This window comes from Conger conger, chromosome 15, assembly GCF_963514075.1.
Source record: "Conger conger chromosome 15, fConCon1.1, whole genome shotgun sequence".
NCBI lineage: Eukaryota > Metazoa > Chordata > Actinopteri > Anguilliformes > Congridae > Conger > Conger conger.
The window spans coordinates 6,417,479-6,440,390 of record NC_083774.1 but is presented as its reverse complement, the minus strand read 5'-3'; the positions used below and the strand labels follow the sequence as shown (position 1 = coordinate 6,440,390).

General features: G+C 49.1%; 1 protein-coding gene across 1 annotated transcript; it reads left to right on the top strand.

Moving 5' to 3' along the window:
* Positions 1-302: 302 nt before the first annotated feature.
* Positions 303-19,916, top strand: ptdss2 (phosphatidylserine synthase 2). Its single transcript, XM_061221189.1, has 12 exons — positions 303-1,561; positions 6,548-6,649; positions 8,663-8,745; positions 11,373-11,440; positions 12,550-12,684; positions 13,284-13,334; positions 13,970-14,083; positions 14,357-14,475; positions 15,718-15,832; positions 17,692-17,837; positions 18,392-18,577; positions 19,751-19,916. The coding sequence occupies exons 1-12, from the start codon at positions 1,323-1,325 to the stop codon at positions 19,899-19,901; spliced, it is 1,509 nt and encodes a 502-aa protein (XP_061077173.1). The 5' UTR covers positions 303-1,322; the 3' UTR covers positions 19,902-19,916.
* Positions 19,917-22,912: the final 2,996 nt, after the last annotated feature.

The window sequence follows — 22,912 nt, the reverse complement described above, 5'->3', positions numbered from 1 at the left end:
CGTTTTGGATTTGGTAAATAATTCCAGAAACGCTTCCTGGTGGATTTGCGGTTCCCAAGAGTTGCTCTGTGTTTATATCTTGGTACATCCAATTATCACTGTATCGGGTGGTCATGAAAGTGCAACAACATGCTATAATGAAGCACATAATTCTCGGCACTTTCTTTGTACCAACGCTCTTTTAAAAGGAGGAGTGTCTCTGAATGACGAATGCCAGAGGGTGGCGTGACGCCGTGCGATCTTGTGCCATTTGCTTCACGGGAAGTGACGACACTAAAAGCGGACCCAACTTCGTTTTTTTTTTTATCCTTCTGTGTCCAGTTTAGCAGCGCTAAACACGAGTGAGTGTAAATCACTTCGGCTTAGAAGCAGTAGCTTTTCTCGTGGCTTGTGTGAAAAAAAGATCACCGAAGGAAAACTTCAAGAATATTTGTTTCTCGTGTGGCAGGTCTTGTTCGCTTGTTACAGTTGTTCTTATGAATATTCCCAAGACTTGTACGCGCGGAATTGTTCATGCATGTGTTCTTTAGCTTGCGAGACCAGGTGACCGTGATTTCTGTTGCGAAAACAAAACGTGGGCGAGTAGGCATGCTAGCTTGACAGCATTGTGTAAAGACAGCTTACAAAGCTGTAACGTTTAGCTGTATGTTTGTGCAGCGGAGTTTGCGCGCTTATCAGCATTGTATTTTTAGTTACCAAGCAAGTTCGATGGCGGTTATTATTTCAGTGACATTCAACAACGTTATGCAAATGATGACATGTCAGTGAAATATTGACTATGCCTGCGTTCGAGTCAAGTCGGGCATACCTTGCTAGCTAGCTGTCTTTCGCAGGCAGCCAACTTTGACATTAGCGAGGCGCTCTAAAAATGACGGACCCAGTCGGATTAGTGAGATAAGTTAGCTTGTATGTAGGACAAAATGCCACATCCTGTAATTTCACTGGAGAGTAACTAGCTAGCTGGTCACAGATCATTAATAGACACTTGGTAGCTAGCTAGCTAGTTAGATTACCAACCAAGTTCGCGTCTGTCACTCACACATGAGAATTCATGTTGAAGTATTGCACTTCTTGCTAGCTACCTAGCAAGTTTGTAACTTAGACGACTAAGCGTGCAAGCAGGTGACAGCTTATCACAGATCCTGGAGGCTGCATCTCTTGATTGGCGTTTAGATGCTGTCTGTGTCGCCGGGTGGGGCCATCACTGTGGACGAGACACAGTGAAAAGACATATTGCAATATCGTTTATAGAAAGCTAACTTAACGTTACAGAGATTGAAAGCTAGCTAGCGTCCGGTTTTAAGTGAGACCCGTTCGGTGAAATGGCTAAACCCGAATCAAAGACAAGCAGCGTGGTCTTCGGGGCCAGCCGATCTGCCGCAGCGGAAGAGCAGGTCAACAACGGGTCACTAGATCTGTCTTCAACCGGGGGGTCCCACGATCCAGCACCGGCAGCACCCACAACCAAAGCAAAATCCGGGAAGCAGGGATCGCGGGAGAACGGTTCGCGACGTACAACAGAGTCTGAAGTATTTGATGACGGAACCAACACCTTCTTCTGGTGAGTGAGGTTGCAGAAATCGGCTTACTAATATTAGACATTGAGATTAACTGAGAGCCGCTGTTGATCGATTGCTACCAGTGCATACAGTAAGATGGGAGTTGTTTTGAACAATCTTTGCCTTTTATTTTGCCAGACTGGCGAGTCGTAGTATTAATCAGTTGAGAATTATGTGGGTCATTTAATATCTTGTTTTACGAATGTGTGGGTTTCTTACATCCCATGCATTCCATTCTAACGAAACGCTTCTTTTGGCTATTGGCTATTTTGATAACTGCTTATATGAAGAGGGGGCGTTGATATCTTCCAGAAATCGCGGAAAACGGGAGACAATCCTACGTGTATGCATTTTATTTGTAACCATAGGCTTGCTTTAGGTGCGTCTTTAGTCTGCAACTTGTGTACACGACCGTTATTGATTGCTCCGGAATTCAAGGTTACGCCTTGGAAGGTAGGTGAATGTCAAAGAGGGATTCTCGGAAGCGGCTGTTGCTGGTGCTCAAATTAAGATCTTTGCTTCTACTGTTGCCAGCTGGTTTGTCCACTCGACAATAGTAACGCTAATAACCCTAATTTGTTTATTTTGTCATTAGATTATATTTGCCTATAGAAAACCGGTGCATGATACCGGGCAGTGGTTTAAATGGTTAATCGCTTTGGAATGAAATAAGGTGTGTACCTTAGACTTTCTTTAGGTGAGGCCGTATTTGTTTGTGACTGAGCTCATTTTTTTTGCGAGTTTGAATGGGTGTGTTCGCTAGCATGCAGCACTCGACCAATTCTCTCAGTCTCTCGTTTTCCCCTGCTTCCATCCCTAACATATGGGCTGTGCGGGGAAAATCGGCCAGCGAAGGCCTTTATGGGGTTATAATCTGCCGGAGCCTGCCTGGTCATCCCTGTCTCTTCAGCAGAAAGTGCTCGGGGATCCGCTAAAGACTTTAAGCTGGGACAGAAGTAGGCTGATTGCTGTGGGGGTCAGGGGGGAGGGAGGGCACTGGGGCAGTGTGTGTATGTGCATGTGTGCATGTAGGTGTATGCGTGTGTTTGGACGGACGAGGGGGTTACGTTGGCATTAACAAACAGTGCCCCCAACACACCCAAGTGTGCAAGTATAATGCACGTGTGTGAACGAATGATTGAATGCAGAGTGTAGCCTAGTTACACACGTCGCTAAGCCTGTTAAATCTCAGCCCTGCCCGACTGGCACACCTGACTCGGTGATACGTGACTGCTGTTTACCTCGTTATACAGGTTTCCTGCGCTCTCCTGTTTTTGCATTATTTAACTGAGAGTTGCACAGGTTTGAAGGGTTGCGTCCCTGCCCCACTGGGGACGTGGCTCACCGCGGGTAAGGGTGAAGGAGAGGTGGTGGTGGGTGGGGTGTCGTGAGGCTCTGTGTAACTTTGGCAACCAACACTGTCGTGTTGTTATCGCGGGCAGAGCGGGCCATTTTTACTGGTTGTCGGTGTATCGGCGGATGTTGTGTGGGAGCACGTGTCGACACCTCGAGCGTTCCTTCCTCCTCCCGTTTTCCGCTGCTTGTTTTTCTGCGTGGACTGAGCCAAAGGTCTTCGCTCGACTGGATTTGAGGAAGGCCTTCCCACCCCCCCCTTCCTCAAATCCTTGCAGCTCCACCCTTACATTTCTTAGCCTGTGTGTTTTTTTTTTTTTTTTGTTGTTTTTTTTTGTCCCCGTAGCTTTTTGCTGCCAAACAAGCAATGAAAACAAAACCGTCATTGGCACACGTCTGTGACTGACTGTGACTGTGACTGCATGAGAGAGAGAGAGAGAGATGGAGAGAGAGAGACTGACTGTGTGTTTGAGTGAGAGAAAGACACTGTGTATGAGTGTGTATGTTTTTGTCTGTGTGTCTGTGTGTCTGTGTCTGTGTCTGTGTGTGTGTGTGTGTGTGTGTGTCTGTGTGTGTGTGTGTGTGTGTGTGAGAGAGAGATGGAGAGAGAGAGAGAGAGACTGACTGTGTGTTTGAGTGAGAGAAAGACACTGTGTATGAGTGTGTATGTTTTTGTCTGTCTGTCTGTCTGTCTGTCTGTCTGTCTGTCTGTCTGTGTGTGTGTGTGTCTGTCTGTCTGTCTGTGTGTGTGTGTGTGTGTGTGTGTGTGTGTGAGAGAGAGAGAGAGAGAGAGAGAGAGTGAGACTGAGTATGTGTGTATGTGATTGAGAGGAAGACACTGTGTGTGTGTGTGTGTGTGTGTGTGTGTGTGTGTGTGTGTGTGTGTGTGTGACACAGACTTGAACCCGCTCAGTTCAGTGTGTTGGGCCGTAAGCCTCGGCTGACGCTCAAACCGGCTCTGCAGTTACTATGAAAAATGCAGACCGCCTTCATGCCTACCTGTGAGAGTGCAAACACAGCTCCCCTCTCCTCTACTCTTTATTTATGTCAGTTCCTCCAGTGCTTCCCTCCTCCACCTCTGTCACGTGGGCGGTCGCCTGACGGTGGGGCCCACAGAACCCGTAGATCTGTGCAGGAGAACATCTGGGCCGAAGGGCACGGGGCAGCCAGCGGTGCCATCTTGCAGAATAGGCTAATCTTTGAGGAAGTAGTCTGTTCCAAACAGGGTTAAAGTGCTGATCCTTAATTTTTGTACTTGTATTTAACAAAAAAAAAAAAAAAAAAAAAAAAAACACTTTTAAAAAATTTTTTGTAGTGATGTTGTTGTTGCTGGTGCAGACTCATGTGAACGGGCTCAGCACTCAGATCGACAGTTGTGGTGTGGCCTGTTGGCATGCGTTTCCTCCGGGTGCTCTGGTTTCCTCCCACACTGAAAGACGTGCGTGTCAGGTTAGGTATGTTATCTGTGCGGTTGCTCTTGACCACGGCACTGGCCTCGGGGCTAGAGTTGGTCCCCGGGTGCTGCACTGCGGCTGCCCACTGCTCCTAAGTAGCTAGGCTGGGTCAAATGACCCCACGGGGTCAAGAAATTATAACTTTCGGTTGCTTTTCTTTGTGTGGAGGTGGTTGGCACTAAAAGCGTTATACTATCGAGGAGTACTTCGTTTCTCTCAACGGCCTTGCTGCTTGGCTACAGAGTTGTACTATTGTATGTTTCCAAGGGATTCCTGTTCCCATGGGGACAGCCAAGCCCCTCCCCATTTTCTGGGGCGAGTACTAACATGTGACACCCAGACCCTCCCCACCCCCGCACGCACGCTTGTATTGTTTATCGAAATTCACCTGTTTGTTCAGTGCAGGAGAATGGAGATTGGGGGCCGGTTTAGTGTTCAGTTGCTGGGCTCGACGGCGCTAATCGCCCGCTGAGAGCCGGTGTAACCTGCTCTGTAACCGCCATGGTCTGGGGCAGGGCTGGGCTTGCCGTGGTGTCGGGGAGGCCGGGGGGGTTTGGGGAACGGAGGGAGGAAGAGCAGATGGTGGCCCAGTACCCCAGCTGGCACAAACGTAATAACATTGTCATGACATTGCAGGAAACATTGTGAGAAAGTTTCATGTGCCGCTGGGATACTGCCATGATTCTCGCTGGCTGCTGTACCACTCTGTACCCCTGATCCTGTGTCTCGGTGCTGAAGCTAAGCAGGGTTGGGCTTGGTCAGTCCCTGGATGGGAGACCTCCTGGGATACCGATCCAGGTCTGGGTGCTGCTCTGTCCACGAGGGGGTAACACTGAGCTCCCTCTGTCCATTAAAGGTCCCCCTGCTGCCAGTAGAGATGCTGAGGGTGTTCAGACTAGTGTCCTGATCAGATTTCCATCAAAAAAACAACACCTAATTGTCCCTCCACACCTGATTCCCAACACTATCGTTTGCATTTCATGCCTGCTTTGATTCCTCAATAAATCAATGCCCTGCCCGTGTTCGAATCAGTGCACTTGCCTTCGACTGATTATACAGCTTGTGTACTCAATAGTAGGTAAGTGCGCTGATTGAGAGAAGGCCCATGTGTAGTGACCTGTTGACCTGCATTTCTAACAGGTTCAGGTTACTTTATTTGTACCCGTAGGTAGATTTGTTTTGCAGTAGACAAGTCATCCGGCTTGACACACATTTTAGAAACAACCCAGACAGCAGACAAACATCATAAAATAAAGTACTCCGGTTCCGGTCATCACTAACCCTCTAAACCTAAAAGATCAAATAAATGAAACAAATTAACGCTGCTTCCAAACATCTGTGCAGTGTTGCTACGACTTGTTCGTCTGAGTGATGGCAGCGGGGACAAAGCTATTAACTTCCCTGGTTTGAACCAACAATCCTGTTGTTTTCATGTTGGCGTAAAACCTTTAAAAAGTGATTTTTCTACCCATTTTTCCATGCCGCCCATTTGGACGGAGATTCGATTCTGTGAGGCTGATGGCCACAGCACAACATCTCCCTATTGGTTCCCGCACATGGCTGAGTGACACTTCACATTGCTGTTCTGCCCGTGCGTAGTCTGTGGAACTTTGTGCTCCTGTCTGTCTGGAGGGGTTCATAGCGGTTGCGGCATGGCGGAGGGAGAGCTGACGCAGGGCGTGGCCGCTTGTTTTTACCCCTCTCTGTTTCCTGCTCGAGGTCTTCAGTGGGTCCCTGAGTGATTTGCGCTGAAGAGGCGGAACGTGAGTGCCCGAGTGTGTGAGAGGTTCCAGCAGATGAGAGCTCCATAGAGGCCTTCGCTGGTTCAAATACGTAATTGTTTTGGAGTCTCATACTTTTCTGTGCTCGATTGATCTAGCCTGGTGCAATTGAGCCGACCTAGAGGACAAGAAGGCAAGGTTTTGCACTTTTTTTGAGAGTACTTCATAGGTTCCAGACAATCTCAGTAAAGCATAGAAAGGTATTTTGAAAGAGGTGGTTATTAAAGGATGTTTTTATGTTCTCCCTCTCTCTCCCTCTCTCCCTCTCTCCCTCTCTCTCCCTCTCTCTCCCTCTCTCTCCCTCTCTCTCCCTCTCTCTCTCTCTCTCCCTCTCTCTCTCTCTCTCTCTCTCTCTCCCTCTCTCTCTCCCTCTCCCTCTCTCTCTCCCTCTCTCTCTCAGGAGAGCGCACACCGTCACGGTGCTCTTCATTCTCACCTGCGCTCTGGTGTACGTCACCCTGCTGGAGGAGACGCCACAGGACACCGCCTACAACACCAAGCGGTGAGCTCCGCCCCCCTACACTAATGCCCTGCCCCATATACACTAAGGCCCCGCCCCATATACACTAAGGCCCCGCCCCATATACACTAAGGCCCCGCCCCCTACACTAATGTCCCGCCCCATATACACTAAAGCTCCACCTACAACACTAAGCGGTGAGCCCCGCCCATTTCACTCTAATGCCCCGCCCCTGACACTGTAATGCCCCGCCCCTTATACTGTAATGCCCCGCCCCATATACTCCAAAGCTCCGCCTACAATACCAAGCAGTGAGCCCTGCCCCTTACACTCAGGGGCCTTGCACACTTGCGTTCTACAGCTGGAAAACCGCCGTCATCTGCTCTATCAGCGTTTTCTCCCCGTGGAGAGCTGCACTGTCCCTTTGGAGGCTGGGGTTGGAGTCCCTGGCGGGAGACGGGGTCAGGAAAGGCCGTTTGTTCCTGTGGGGTGGTTTGGCTCGCTGCTCTGGATCACGGCCAGGAGCCCACATCCTGCCCAGGACAAACCTGAGTCATGATTGGTCAGCACACAGGAGTGGGCAGGGCCAGTGCTGGCCAGCGTTCTAATACCCCTGATTTACAGTTTCAAATGTACAGTTGATGGCACTGACACTGTACCAAAACATTTTAAAACTGGACAATAATTCAAGCTCATTGGTTGAAAATTGGTTCTAATTGCCACAGCGAAAGGCGTTTCAACGTCAGCGCGTTCACAGAGAAGGGGGAGGCATAAACAGTGTTGTGGTTTGAAGGCATTTGCTGCTGCTGTTCCTCTTGCCCGTTAGAAGTCTGAAATGTTACTTCTACTGTTGCACCTTTAACTCTAAATAACGATCAGCCTGAAATTCCTGGGGAACGGTGGATGCAGAGGAACGGTGGCGATGACAGTCTGGTGCTCGTGACCAATCGGGAGGCAGGTGTCGGGCGGGAGTAATCCTGTTGGCTAATGTCGCGTAACAGGGCAGCCCTCCCACGCCGCCACCGTGGCTAAATCCGTGCTCTCCACCGCCCACACGCTTCCTGTGTCCGGTCACCTGCCGTCTGTCTGCTGCCGTCTCTCACGACACTGAGATACCACACACTCCACACACACGCTCCACACACGCTCCACACACACACACTCCACACACACACTCCACACACACACTCCACACATACTCCACACACACACTCCCCACACACACTCCACACACACACTCCACACATACTCCACACACACACTCCCCACACACACTCCTCACACACACTCCTCACACACACTCCTCACACACACTCCACACACACACTCCCCACACACACTCCTCACACACACTCCTCACACACACTCCACACACACTCCACACACACTCCACACATACTCCACACACACTGCACACAAACACTCCACACACACACTTCCACACACACACACACACTCCACACACACTCCTCACACACACTGCACACAAACACTCCACACACACACACTCCACACATACTCCACACACACACTGCACACAAACACTCCACACACACACTCCACACACACTCCACACACACTGCACACATACTCCACACACACTGCACACAAACACTCCACACACACACTTCCACACACACACACTCCACACACACTCCACACACACTCCACACACACTCCGCACACACTGCACATGTGTTTAAACCTTCAATTGAATGTAAGCCAGGCGCAGTTAACACGGAATGGATGAGGTATTCTGTTCCATCAGGGTTTGGATCACATGGGCCTCTGCTAACAAGCGTGCGTGTGCGTGTGTGTGTATGTGTGTGTGTGTGTGCGTGCTTGCATGTGCAAGTGTGTTTGTGTGTGAAATGCTTTGCTAACTGAATTGTATGCATTACCGATGGAATTGAGAGAAATCATTCAGTTGGGTACTATCACAAACTATTCACTCATTTTAATTGGATTTTTACAAGCATGTTGCTGGATTTTTCAGAAGGCAAGATTCACAATAGGTAATAATTGTTTCAATTTGTTGTTTTGTGTGTATTTCAGAGGGATTGTGGCCAGCATTTTGGTGTTCCTCTGCTTTGGGGTGACACAAGCAAAAGATGGTCCCTTTTCCAGACCACATCCAGGTAAGACACATACACACACACACACACACACGTGCACACACCCATTCAGGCACGTACGCACACACGCATGCATGTACTTTCATTTGCTTGCCTGCCCACATTCCTTTTTTCGAAAAATAAATGAGAATCTTTATTCGACCGGTCAGGTGAATTTAGAACAAGTTGTTATTTAAAATGTCGGCCCGGGGGCAGTGGCAGGCAGCCTCTTGGTGTGAGTTCCGTCACTCCTCAAAATCAAACTGCCACTCACGGCACGTCACTACCTCACCGTGCCTCCGGGTTATTTCACGATTGAGGAACTTATTACCGATTTCAGCGGCCCTGCGCTATAGCCAGCGCGGCACAACGCCGTCGGACCTCAGGGCCCGGGAAACGGGCCGGGCCCGGTACGAGCGCTGCCGGGTCCAAAGGCCCGAGACACGGCGGCTTCACGCGCGCGCGTGCGGTCGCCGGGGTGCGGCTAGCCTGGGCCCCGTCGCGCTCGGAGAGCAAGAACAACGAGGGCGTACGTAACGAGGGCGTACGTAACGAGGGCGTGGGCTTCCTGCCCGGGACCGTTACTCGGAAACGGAAGGGCATTCGAGCTGCTCCAGTGCCCCTCAGTAATTGACTATTGATTGGGTCTCTGCCCTTCCGCTGGGAAATGGAGGGGAGGGGGGGGGGGTGGAGTCTTGTACAGTAAGTGCTCTTGAGTTGGACTGTAGCAGACCGTAGCAGAGCGGGTAATGGGACACATTCTCTGGGACCTTAAAGGACAGATCCTCCCAAAAATCAATAAAGGGGTGTTTTTACTTTTTACCCAAACACCTGGAGCGTATGTGTTAGTGGCCTTAGTTCTGAGATGGCGTCCATGAAATGTTCCTTATGACGTTGTTCGGGAAGCCCTCTGAAACTCCTGTTTCAATATAGAAGGTGGATAGTGAGCAGTGTTTACTATCTTGGTGGTTTGTCAATATCTTCGTGTTTATTTAAAATCAGACATAAGTACATGCTTTTCTGTGTCAATCAAAACAAAGTCTGCCTGTGTGCAAGGTCAGCCCTAGCTACCAGTGCAAAATCGTCATCTGAAAGTGAGGTTTGAGATGTGAAATGCATGATTGGAATTGTACTCCAAATCATGAGGGTAGTTTTCCTGAGCATGACAGAATTGTAAAACTATTTCAATGAAGCCTGATGAAACAAAAGCTAGTTGTATCACTTCCACAGTAAAGATGAATACTAAAGGGGTGTCTTTCCTGTGAGGCGTGATGCATGGTGTGAGTTGCGCTGGGCGTGGCGTCGGTGGGGAGGGGAGGGGTGGGGTGGGGTATGAAGGCCATTGTTGCCCTGTTGACCTTGGAGTTACCGTGGCGATATCTGTCAGTAGGGTGACGCGTTGTCTCTTAGCTACGCCACGTGTCTGGTCGGGCCGGCAGAACTGGTCACGTCCCGAAAAGCACCAGCGTTGCCATGAAGTCTAGATAAAATGGCCGCCTTGCTGTCCCCACACACTGAATTTAAGGAGTGGGTGATTCGTCTTGTTTTGAAATATCCTCATGCGATTGGCCTTGGGCAACTTGGTTCCACATTCCAGTGCATATTCCAATCCGGGGATGTGTCACTGAGTCTGTAATGCTGCAGTGCTTTATAGCAACAAGAGCAACAGAAACAGTGCATGTTTGTTTGTTTCTACAGGCAGAACAATATGTGCCCTGAACATCAGGGCAGCCCAACCCTGTTCCTGGAAATCTACCGTCCTGTAGGTTTTCACCACAACCCTGATTTGGCTCACTTTGATTCTACTAATTGTCAGCTCAACAAGACCTCTAGAATGAGGTCTTGTTAGGGTTGGTGTGATAACCGACGAGACCGTAGATCTCCAGGAGCAGGGTTGGGCAGCCGTCCTCTAGCTGTTGAATGCTGTGGTGCTTTGTTAGGGTTGGAGAGGAAACCTACAGGATGGTAAGATGTCTGAGTTAGGGCACTGCCAGCTGCTGGGTTGAGACCCTGTGGACCACACTCTGCTACCAGAGAACTTCTGATTCATAACTCGTGATGGTAATAAGAATTACTCTAGATAATGAGTATAGGGGCAGGTGGTGGGGCATTACAGTAAAAACAGTAGAAGAGGGGGCCCTGATAGTGAAGAAAAGCGCACTTAGGACACTGAGTTTACCCCTGGGACTGCCTGCAGGGCAGCTCTGAGGGTTCCTCTCCCCTGTGGGCCAGAACTGAGCCGTCAGAACAGAGCGGAAGTGGAAGAGGCGGGTTCGTTAGTGAACGTGGCGCCTCATTGGTGCCGCCTCAGAATGTACTTCACCCTTTCTGATTGGTGAGAATGTGCAGGGTCCCAACCGTGACTGTTTGTGTGAAATCAGCTAAATGCAGCTATTCTCTCTCTCTCTCTCTCTCTCTCTCTCTCTCACTCTCTCACTCACACACTCTCACTCTCTCTCACTCACACACACTCACTCACACACTTGACTCACACTCTCACACGCACTCTCTCTCTCACACTCTCACACTCTCACTCACTCTCACTCTATCTCGCTCATTCTCTATGTCTCTCACTCTCTCACACACTCACTCTCTCTCACTCTCTCTCACACTCTGTCTATGTCTCTCACTCTCTCTCTCTCTCTCTGCAGCATACTGGCGCTTCTGGCTATGTGTTACTGTCGTCTACGAGCTCTTCCTCATCTTCATCCTGTTCCAGGTGAGAGCAATGTGCATGCAGGTGCATGCACTGGAACGCACACACACACACACACACACGAATACATGCATGCATGCCTGCGCTCACTTTCAAACTCTTTCATGTGGCATGATGTACATGCAGCAGGTAAAAATACAATTAACAAAGAATAAACATATGAACTGAATGTAAACAAATGTCTCTCACTTGCTCTATCCCTCTCTCTCTCTCTCTCCCCCTCATATAATTCAGTTCAGAATTCACTGAGGTCCAGTGGACGTGTTCTGCTGGCTGAGCACAAAGCGAGCCCTCGTGCTGTCAGTTGAGCAGATTCATTACCGCTGTAATTCGTCCAACCAGATATTTTCCCTGGGTTTTATATTGCACCTGTGTAAGAGCTCTTAAGAGGGCAGAGTGCTGTGCTAAATCACGCTTTGATTCCGCTCTCAGTGACGTCTCTGTGCAATAACGCAGGCGCTCAACGGGAGACTCTCTCTCTCTTTTTCATTGGTCCTGGCTGGCCATCCCCATGTCTAATGTAACCCCCGAGGACATTAAGCAAACGTTGAGATAACGTTAACAATGGATCTCCCAGCAAACCTCTCCTAAGCCTGTTCTGTGTGACCTGATCATCTTGTGCTCTCTGGGAGTGTTCATTTGCCTTGCACATTTGGCATTTGTTCATGTGTGGTGCATGAGTGTGCACGTGCGTGTGTGTGTGTTTGCATGAGTGTACACGTGTGTGTGTGTGTGTGTATGTGTGTGTGTGTGCACGCACGAGCACGCACGAGCGTGCATGAGTGTACATGTGTGTGTGCATGAGTGTGTGTGTGTGCGCATGAGTGTACATGTGTGTGTGCATGTGAGCGTGTGAGCGTGTGAGCGTGAGTGAGTGAGTGAGTGAGTGAGTGAGTGAGTGAGTGAGTGAGTGAGTGAGTGAGTGAGAGAGTGAGTGAGTGAGAGAGTGAGAGAGTGAGAGAGTGAGAGAGTGAGAGAGTGAGAGAGTGAGAGAGTGAGAGAGTGAGTGAGTGAGTGAGTGAGTGAGTGAGTGAGTGAGTGAGTATTTCCGTTACGTTGTGGACAGAGCCGCTGAAAGCCGTTGTGATGGCAACGCGCTCTTCTCTCCGCAGACCGTCCACGATGGCCGACAGTTCATGAAGTACATCGACCCCAAACTGGGCGTGGCCCTGCCCGAGAGAGACTATGGGGGCAACTGCCTCATCTACGACCCGGGGAACACCACCGACCCCTTCCACAACATCTGGGTGAGCGCTTAGAGAGTGTGTGTGTGTGTGTGTGTGTGGGTGTGTGTGTGTGAGACAGAGAGACTGTATGTGTATGTCACGTGTGTGTGAGAGAGAGACTGTGCGTGTTTATATGTTTGTTTGGGGGGGGGGGGGGGGGCTTTGGAATCGCCAGGGCAACCAGTTGCATCAGCACAACTCTCCCTAGAACACTGTGTACCTGGGGGGAGGGGGGTGTGGGGGGGGAGGCGTCCTGTCAGCTCTGTGTCACTTTTCTCCTGCATTGGCTGTGATTGGCCCCTGAGGGCCCTGAGAGAGGCGACTGGGGAGGAACAGCCTGGTTAGAGCTTCTTGGCCCTGGTTGGCTCCCGGGCTCCTAAAAGAAACAGTGTCCCAATTCGCCAAAAAGGTGTTTTCAGTCAAGCAAAAACAAAAATGTGATCTGTATAATCTCTCACCATAAACATGTACATCGTACTTAATTATGATGTTGAAGTGTGGCTTTGGGAATGTGGTGTTTATTACACTTTCTGTGTTTGTTTGTGATCGTTTCACCACCTCACACTCAGCTGACCTGTGCCTTCCATTATCTAATAAAAATGCCTGTTTGTTTTTTTCAGGACAAGTTGGATGGATTTGTGCCGGCCCATTTTCTGGGCTGGTATATCAAGGTGGGCGTGTGTGTGTGTGTGTGTGTGTGCGCGCGCCTGTGTGCGCATTTGTCTGTACCTGTCTGTGCCTGTGTACGCCTGTGTGCATTTGTGTGCGTGTCCGTGTGCAAAAGGCTATGAGAGAGGTGGCCCATTCCTGTGTGTTTTGGTGAATGCGTTGCAGATCTAAATTCAATTATTTACTTCAGCATTTTTTAAACTGGATCTCAGTTAATGCAGGTAGTTACAGTACCATGATCCAAACAAGCAACCAGAATCAGAAATGGAGCCTTATTTCCAGAGAAAATTCTTCCACCCGAACCAAAACTAAACCAAACATAAAACTAAAAATGTTTTATTCTGCCTTTTTGTGTCACATAATATTACATTTATGATTGACAAAATACAGTTCTGACCAGGGGCTGCCATTTTCATTCCATTTTAACGTTAGTTTTATAACTAATGTTAGAATATACTTCAGCTGGCCAGAAGAAGCAACAGGCCTTGGCCCTTTAATGCAGACGTTAAACATCATAAAATGTTGAAACACTTTCTCTCCTGCTCTCTCTCTCTGCTCTCTCTCTCTATGTGCTCTCCCTCTCTCTCTCTACTCTCTCTCTCTCTCTCTGCTTTCTCTCACTTTCTCTCTCTCGCAGACCCTAATGATCAGGGACTGGTGGATGTGTATGATCATCAGTGTGATGTTTGAGTTTCTGGAGTACAGCCTGGAGCATCAGCTGCCCAACTTCTCTGAGTGCTGGTGGGACCACGTATGTACCCAACCGGCTCACCCTGTTTCATAAACACACACACACACACTCACACACACACACTCTCACACACTCACACACACACACACACACACACACACACACACACACACACTCTCTCTCTCACACACGCACACACACCCACGCACACGCACACGCACCCACACACACACACACACACACACACACACACACACACACACACACACACACACACCCACACCCACACCCACACACACACAGTGCTTTTATGTAGTTTTGTCTCTTCCCCAGTGGATCATGGATGTGTTGGTGTGTAATGGCCTGGGGATCTACTGTGGGATGAAGACTCTGGGCTGGCTCTCCATGAAGCCCTATCAGTGGCAGGGCCTCTGGAACATCCCCACCTACAAGTATGCTACCCGTACCTCACTCGCTCACTCACTCATCCATCCACTTCCTCTTCCTGTTTCACTGCATCACTCATCCATTCCACTTCCTCTTCCTGTTTCACTGCATCACTCATCCATTCCACTTCCTCTTCCTGTCTCACCACATCACTTATCCATTCCACTTCCTCTTCCTGTTTCACCGCATCACTCATCCATTCCACTTCCTCTTCCTGTTTCACCGCATCACTCATCCGCCCACTTCCTCTTCCTGTCTCTCTGCCTCAGTCACTTGTCCTTTCACTCATTGGAAGGACATACTTTTCTATTGTTTTAATGTAATATTCAAATTACTCTTCAAACCGTTAAGGTACAATAAGTAAGACTTTTGTGTTAAAATATTGTTACAAGACCATTGTAAATCCCTTCCTATCATTGAAAAAAACTGTCTGTGTTTATAGTCCTTAAATTTGGGTTTGAAAATATGCAGTTGACGGGCCGGTACCAAAACATTGTATAGATGTACAAGCAAATTGGTTGAAAATTGGTTCTAATTGCCGCAGCCAATGGCATTTCAACTTCAGCGCGTTCACATAGAAGGGGAGGGATAAACAGTGTTGTGGTTTGAGCGTGTTTATTGCTGCAATTCTTCTCTTGACCGTTAAGACCGAAAGGCCGAAATGACCTATTGTACCTTTAAGACAACGGTCTTTAGGAAGCAGATGCAATCTGGCCCGTGGAATGTGTCTTAGGAGAGCCACGGTGGCACAACGGGCTAAGATGCAGTGAACCTTGCTGTTGCAGTTCAGTTCGTTGCAGTTGCTCGTCCGATTCCCGGTCCTTCCAAAGGCTGAGTTTAGCTGGGTCACGTGGAGCGGCATAATTGGCTCGCCGCTCTGAGGGAGTGGAGGGGAGGGGGGGACTCAGCAGGGGGAGGCTTGCCTCGTACAACAACAGCACGGTCGCAGTTGGAGAACGTGGTCCGGGGGACGTGGTTGTATGTATGTGGTGTATCCTAGATAACATGGGCAATTGGCCTAGATAGGATACAATTGGCAACCTAATTGGGAGAAAAAGGGAAAAATCGGAAATAAATAGTGTATAAAAAATAAATAAAATTTAAACCAGAACTACAATTGGTTTCATGCTTCAGTACTGATGGAACTTTGATGATGATGTGTAGACCGAGAGAGTGCTGTTGCTAGGCCATGTGATGCGTTGCTGTTGTGCTGTAGGGAGTTGCTGATTGGATGCCCTTCTCCACAGGGGGAAGATCAAGCGAATCGCCTTCCAGTTCACGCCCTACAGCTGGGTGAAGTTTGAGTGGAAGCCGGCCTCCAACCTGCGGCGGTGGCTGGCAGTCCTCGGGATCATCTTCATGGTGAGAGCAGGATAACTGAGTTAGATGGATAACTGCGCTGAGTAAAACCCACAAAGCAGGATTACTGAGTTAGCTGGATAACTGCGCTGAGTAAAACCCACAAAGCAGGATTACTGAGTTAGCTGGATAACTGCGCTGAGTAAAACCCACAAAGCAGGATTATTGAGTTAGCTGGATAACTGCGCTGAGTAAAACCCACAAAGCAGGATTGCTGAGTTAGCTGGATAACTGCGCTGTGTTAAACCCACAAAGCAGGATAACTGAGTTAGCTGGATAACTGCGCTGAGTAAAACCCACAGAGCAGGATTACTGAGTTAGCTGGATAACTGCGCTGAGTAAAACCCACAAAGCAGGATTACTGAGTTTGCTGGATAACTGCGCTGAGTAAAACCCACAAAGCAGGATTATTGAGTTAGCTGGATAACTGCGCTGAGTAAAACCCACAAAGCAGGATTGCTGAGTTAGCTGGATAACTGCGCTGTGTTAAACCCACAAAGCAGGATTACTGAGTTAGCTGGATAACTGCGCTGAGTAAAACCCACAAAGCAGGATTACTGAGTTAGCTGGATAACTGCACTGAGTAAAACCCACAAAGCAGGATTACTGAGTTACCTGGATGTTTTTACTTCAGTCCATGTTCCAGATTTTTGGAGGTTTTGGGATTTATTCAGTTATCCAACTAACTCCGTACTCCTGCTTCATGATACAAGCCCCTGGGGCCGATCATTAAGCAAGCATAGTTCCTTTTCTGGAATAATGCGTAGGATCTTTGACAGTAGGGTGACGTGTAAGTGACATGTTGGAATAAGCATGAGGCGAAAGAAGTTAATTTAATCACGAAATGTATTTTTCGGGAGGCTGGGTGGATCATTTCAAATTTGGAAGTGTCCTGTATTCAGCCCTTTACACACAAAGCAGGCTTTGAGCTGAGTGAACCCACTCCCAACCCCAGCCCTGAGCTCTCCCTCCTCTTTCACCACGGTCAGGCCGCAGTGCTTTTAAGGTTTAGGTTGTATTGTTTGTTGGTTGGTTTTATTGCCTACTTGGGGGCTCATTATGGGTGTAGTCTGTTGGATGCATTTAGAATTCTGTTCTTGATAACTGTAATTAACTTGTACTGGTGCTTTAGTGACGTTACATATTTAATGCTCTTTTATATTTCTGCGTAGTTTGCGTTGCGTGTGGCACTCGTGAATGGGCAGAGCAGTTATACAGGTTGCGCAGGCCATGTAATCGGATTTCAGGTATAAATGTTTTGTTTATCGTTAAAGTTTAATCCGTCATTGTCAAACTTTGTCGGCTAGCCTCAGATAAATGCGGTTGCTACCGACGTGCTTTTAAATTCTTGGGGAGGTACCCAACATCTACGCGGACCTTTGTGTAACCCGTGCGTGTGCTCCACCACACCTACGCCGACCCGTTTTTACATGCACTCCGCTGAAGTATAAAACAGCCCTCACTCGCTGGTCTGGGAATGTTGTTAGCCAGGTCTGGAGCTGTTGGCTGATATTAACCAGGTGCGTCAAATCGGGTGCACACACCTCTGTTTCTACTGTATTGCAAGTCACTCTGGATTAGAGCCAGACCTGGGTCAATTACGTAATTACGATAAATACTTTTCTGGGCTCGTTTGATCTTGCCTGGTGTAATTGAGCCATCCAAAAGCACTACCAGAAGGCAGGGCTTGCACTTTTTGAGAGTATTTCATGGGCTCCAATTCACCAGACAAGCTCAGTAAAGCGTAGAAATAAATATTTGAATCGGAAACGATGACGTATTTGACCCAGGTCTGATTGGAGTCTCCGCTGAAAGGATGTTGTTTAATGTACTGAACACAGACGTTTTCCCCCATAATGCAGTTCCTGCTGGCGGAGCTCAACACGTTCTACCTGAAGTTTGTGCTGTGGATGCCTCCGGAACACTACCTGGTGCTCCTGCGCCTTGTCTTCTTCGTCAACGTGGGCGGCGTCGCCATGAGGGAGATCTACGACTTCATGGACGACCCGTGAGTTGTGTGTCCCCGTGTGTCCCCGTGTGTCCCCGTGTGTGTCCGTGTGTGTCCGTGTGTGCCCGTGTGTGCCCGTGTGTGTCCGTGTGTGTCCGTGTGTGTGTATGGACATGCGTGCGCTCACTTGCATACGTCAATCTGAGCCTATCATGCGTACGTTGTCTGTTGCGAGTGGTGAGTGTCTGTCTGTCTGTCTGTGTGTGTGTGTGTGTGTGTGTGTGTGCGCCATGTGTATATGTATCAAGGAGTGTGTGTAGGCATATCTGTGAGCACATCAAATGTATGGGAGTGTTTGTGTGTGTGTGTCTGCAAGTCCGTGTGTATGTGAGAATATGTGCACGTGTGTTCATTCAGGATATCTCCTCCCTCTCCTCTCTCTCTCCCTCTCCTCGGTCTCTCTCTCCCTCTCCTCGGTCTCTCTCTCCTCTCTCCCCTCTCTCCTCTGCCTCTCTCTCCCTCTCCTCGGTCTCTCTCTCCTCTCTCCCCTCTCTCCTCTCCCTCTCCCTCTCCTTGGTCTCTCTCCCCTCTCCCCTCTCTCCCTCCGTCTGCAGGAAGTTCCATAAGAAGCTGGGCCAGCAGGCGTGGCTGGTGGCGGCCATCACGGTGACCGAGTTCCTGATCGTGGTGAAGTACGACCCCCACACCATCCTGCTGCCCATCCCGTTCTTCGTCACGCAGTGCTGGGTCCTGGGCATCGTCCTCATCCTCACCTGGACGCTGTGGCGGTTCTTCATCCGGTAAGACCGCCGACCCTCCACACTCCCCTTCTTCCGCGTACAGGGGCATTGTGGGTAAAGAGCCGCTGCGCGCTGTGCGCTGTGTCGGGCGGTCTCCCGCTCGGAGAGCCTCGTCTCTGGCCCTGCGCCCCCCCAGCGCCTGCCGGCCAGCGGCCTCTGCTCCAGCGAGGGGCTCCTGTGATGCCTCTCCTCCTCCGTTTTCATTTCGTTTTATTACTTTCATGTCGTGTTTTGTTTTTTTTTGTTGGCTAGTTCCCTGTCCTCCCCCGTCCCGTAGGCCGCTCTTGAGTAGTGTCCTGCATGTTAAAGCTTCTCGTATGTTCTCTCCCGCCCCCCTGACCTCTCACCCCTCCCCTGTGGTCTTCAGAGGCAATGTCCATGTACAGTGAGGTAGGTGGGTAAGGTCAGTCCGCCATCTTGCCTTGCGTGACCTTTGTAGTGTTTTTTGTTTTTTTTTGTTGTTTTCAAACGCATCTACGTCACCTCAGCAAGATGCTGCTCTCGGCATGATGTCATTTTCCTTTTGGCTGCTGAATGGATCTCTTTAATATGAGTATTATTTTTATTTACCTCCCCTGGGCTCCCCTCGCTGTGGTTGCAACAGGAGGCTCTGCTCTGCTGGTGATGCGAAACCACCTTGCACATACATTTATTTATTTATTTTTTGAATCTTTGCCCCCCCCCCTCCCTTTTTCTTTTATTGTCACTGGGCAACTGTTGTCATGACATCACAAGAACCTTGGACTGTGGCCCTGCCCCCCTCTCACACCAGGCCAGACACTCAGCCAATCAGCATGCCTCCACCGTGACCCCAGATCACCTGACTCGCCTAATGGCATGAGAGAGAAAGAGAGAGAGCGAGAGAAAGAGACTGCAATGTATGCGAGAACAAGAGACAATGGTGTGTGTGTGTGTGTGTGTGTGTGTGTGTGTGAGAGAGAGAGCGAACGAGAGAGAGAGGAAAAAAAGAGAGGCGTAAACTCAGTCATGCAAACTAAACGAGTGCTGGTCATACATCAAAGGTCACCTCATTCCTATGGTCCTGGTGTGGACACACACACACACAAACATGCACGCACACACAGGGGTGCATGGGAAATACAATGGGGGAAAAATGCCCTTCCCTCCAGTCTGTCTCGGTGAGCTCTCTAACGCCCCCTTGTGGCTCTGCAGGGACATCACCATGCGCTACAAGGAGACGCGGCGTCGCCAGCAGGAAGGGGCAGTGGACCGGAGCCGCACCCCCGGCAACGCCAGCTCCGCCCCCACAGGACGCAGCAAACTAAACGGCAGCTCTGATTCGCTGAAGCACAGGAAGTCCTGAGACGCGGCCGTGGGGGCGGGGCTTTAGGGGAGGGAGGGAGGGAGAGAGAGGGGGCGAGAGAGGGGGAGAGAGAGGGGGAGAGGGGGTGAGAGGGTGAGAGGGTGCAGGGTACAGGGCAGAGATTAGCACAGCGCTCTGAAACGCCACACAGGGGGCGCTCACGTACTGCTAGCACGGTTTACGCGTTAGCCTGCGTCCACCTGGAGTCATTCCGCCACAGGTTTTTCCACTGTCAACACTATCCTCAGATCACACACACACACACACACACACAGTCAGAAGATCTCCAACCTCTTTTCTTTTTTTTATAAATGTGGGCGAAAAATGTGATTATTATTATTATTATTATTATTATTATGTGTGGCTGCATATTGGGATTAGCATGAAGGGAGTTTGACAGATATGCTTTATAAAGTCCCCCCCCCCCATCCCCCAGGTGTAAGAGCAATATTAAATTAATAACTGACAGATGAACGTTGGAAAAAAAACGCTTAGGTAACACCGACCTGTAAGTCTCAGTCTGCGTGTCAACGGTGGCCCATGCACTTCCTGTTGTTCTGCCAACTTCCTGCGCTGTGACTACGCTCCCAGCCTGCCACATCCTGTCTGTTTGGGGAGGAAGGGTGGGGGGGGGGGGGGGGGTCTGTAGTTATATAGCGCTGACAAGGGGATGAGAACTAAAAACATTTGTACAGTTAGAGTTGTGGGTCATTCATTTAAAGCGAAAAAAAAATACAAAGATATATATGTGTTATCTATATATATATATATTTATATATATACTAGATGGAGCTGTAACTGTTTGTACTGGCCTAGTCTGGCTGCACCTCTTTCTGTCTGTCTGTGCGTCTGTCTGCCTGTCTGTCTGTGGGTGTGTTGTAAATCAGTGTGTGACCACAGGGTTGGCTGTGCTTTTATGAGCCCCTCAGAAGGGTTTGCCCTGCCTGGGTGTGGTCTCTGCCACCCCCTGCAACCTAGTTCTGGATGACAAGCCACCAAGGATGTGCTCCCACCCAACGCCTGCCCGCAAAGGATCCTGGGAAATTAACTGGACCGGACGTTTCCGTAGACCTCGCTTGCTCTCTGCCTGTCATCGCCATGACGCTAGGGCTGAGGGGGGCGTGGCCGAGCTCACTATGTTCTAATTTTAGCATTGTAGCCCCGCCCCTTAGGGGCATGTAATGCACCTGAGAGGCGGAGCTAATTTTATCTTTTTTTTTTTTTCTTCTTGCTGCTATGCAAACCAATGACAACATTACCCACCCCCCATACACACGCACACACACACACACACACACACACACGCCCGCACCATATGCACATCTCTGTTCCGAACGAACCACGGTCATTCCAGATGTTTTATTTCTGTTCGGTGAAGGACGAAACAAAGCAAGTTGTATTATTTTGTATCGTTATTTTCTACGTTGTTTAGATTTGTATATTTTTTGTAAGCCCTTCAGATTATACCTGAGGACAAACATGTACATGTGTAGTGGTGTAGGGTGATTGAAGTAGCTGGATGCCGGGTGTTTCTGGCTGCAGTGCTATGAGCACGTAACAACACGGGTACACACACACACACACGCACACACGCACACACACACTCACACACACGCACACACTCACACATACTCACAAACGCACACACACTCACACACGCACACACGCACACACGCTCACACACACACACACACGCACACACACACACACTCACACACACACTCACACGCTCACACTCACACACACACACGCACACACACACACGCTCACACACACACACACTCACACACACACACACACAGACACACACGCACACAGTCACACACGCTCACACTCACACACATGCACACACACACACACACACACAAAACAAGCCACAGAACGGAGGACAATCAGGGATTGCTGATGTGAGATATCCATGAATGACCCTCAATATCGTGTGAGGATTGGGGTGAGACTGGCAGTTGCTTTGCAGAAGGGGGATCACAGAGAAATGGTAGCTCTTGGTAACATTTGTTTTTTGTTTGTTTTTTTTGTTTTTTTTCTTCTTTGCTGTTGTAAGCGAATGTTTCATGCTCATGCCAAATAATCCCCTGGAAAACAGGGAATAAGGAAGTAATCTGTACCGGATCGGACTGGTCAAGGCTGACTGCACCCTCCATACCAACAGAGAAAAGCTGGTACAGTGTCTCGAATGTAACCAAAAGGCCTGGGAAGCCCGTTCTGACCGTTACCGAGAAAGTCTGGTTAAATGTCTCTTGTATTTTGTTACTTTTTGTGTGGTATGACCACAACCTGAGGTCAGGTGAACGTTCTGATACTTGATCGGGAGCTAGGAGGCAGTCCTCGAAACCGAACAAATGTACCCTAACCTTGCACCCCCCCTCCCCCCTTTTTTTATTTTTTATTTATCCGTTGTGGATATTCATGCCACAGACGCAGGAAAACCTCAGCGTAGGATCTGAATACCCCGTGGTGTTTCGAGATGAAATCGCTTGGTGCGGTCTTTCAAATCTCTCTTCCGCATTTCGGCCATTCAGTAGGATTGTGCCTACTCTGTGTAGACCGTTTGGAATATAACAGTAAGATGCTTTGTATGTTTGTGGGGCTTTATTTTGTTTTGACCGTGCTCTTGGCTTTAGCAGATGTAGCTGTGCACAAGGCAACAATGTTCATCACCTGGGGTCTTCATCAGGGAGAAGTGCACACTGTACAAATTGTCCAAAATGCTGGAAGTGACACAAAAATATAATAGTTTGATGCCATAATCTTACTGTGAATGTACACCATCCAGTCTAACTTTTCAAAGAAGGGGGTTGTTTGTTATTTGTCTGCTTTAAAAAAAAAAAAAAAGACTTCTCAGTGGAAATTGCAATCCTTTTCAGTTGGTCGGATTAAGATCAATGAAGAGTGTATGTATGTGTTTGGGCGAAATGGGTATATTTAAAACTTGCTGTGTTCTGACCAAAGTGCGTGAGGGGAGGAGTTTACTCCAAAAAAAAAAAAAAAAA

Coding starts and splice junctions, on each gene's coding strand:
- ptdss2 (XM_061221189.1), top strand. CDS start 1,323: ATGGCTAAACCCGAATCAAAGACAAGCAGCGTGGTCTTCGGGGCCAGC. Junction 12,685..13,283: donor ACCCCTTCCACAACATCTGG/GTGAGCGCTTAG, acceptor TGTTTTTTTCAG/GACAAGTTGGATGGATTTGT. Junction 17,838..18,391: donor TACGACTTCATGGACGACCC/GTGAGTTGTGTG, acceptor CTCCGTCTGCAG/GAAGTTCCATAAGAAGCTGG.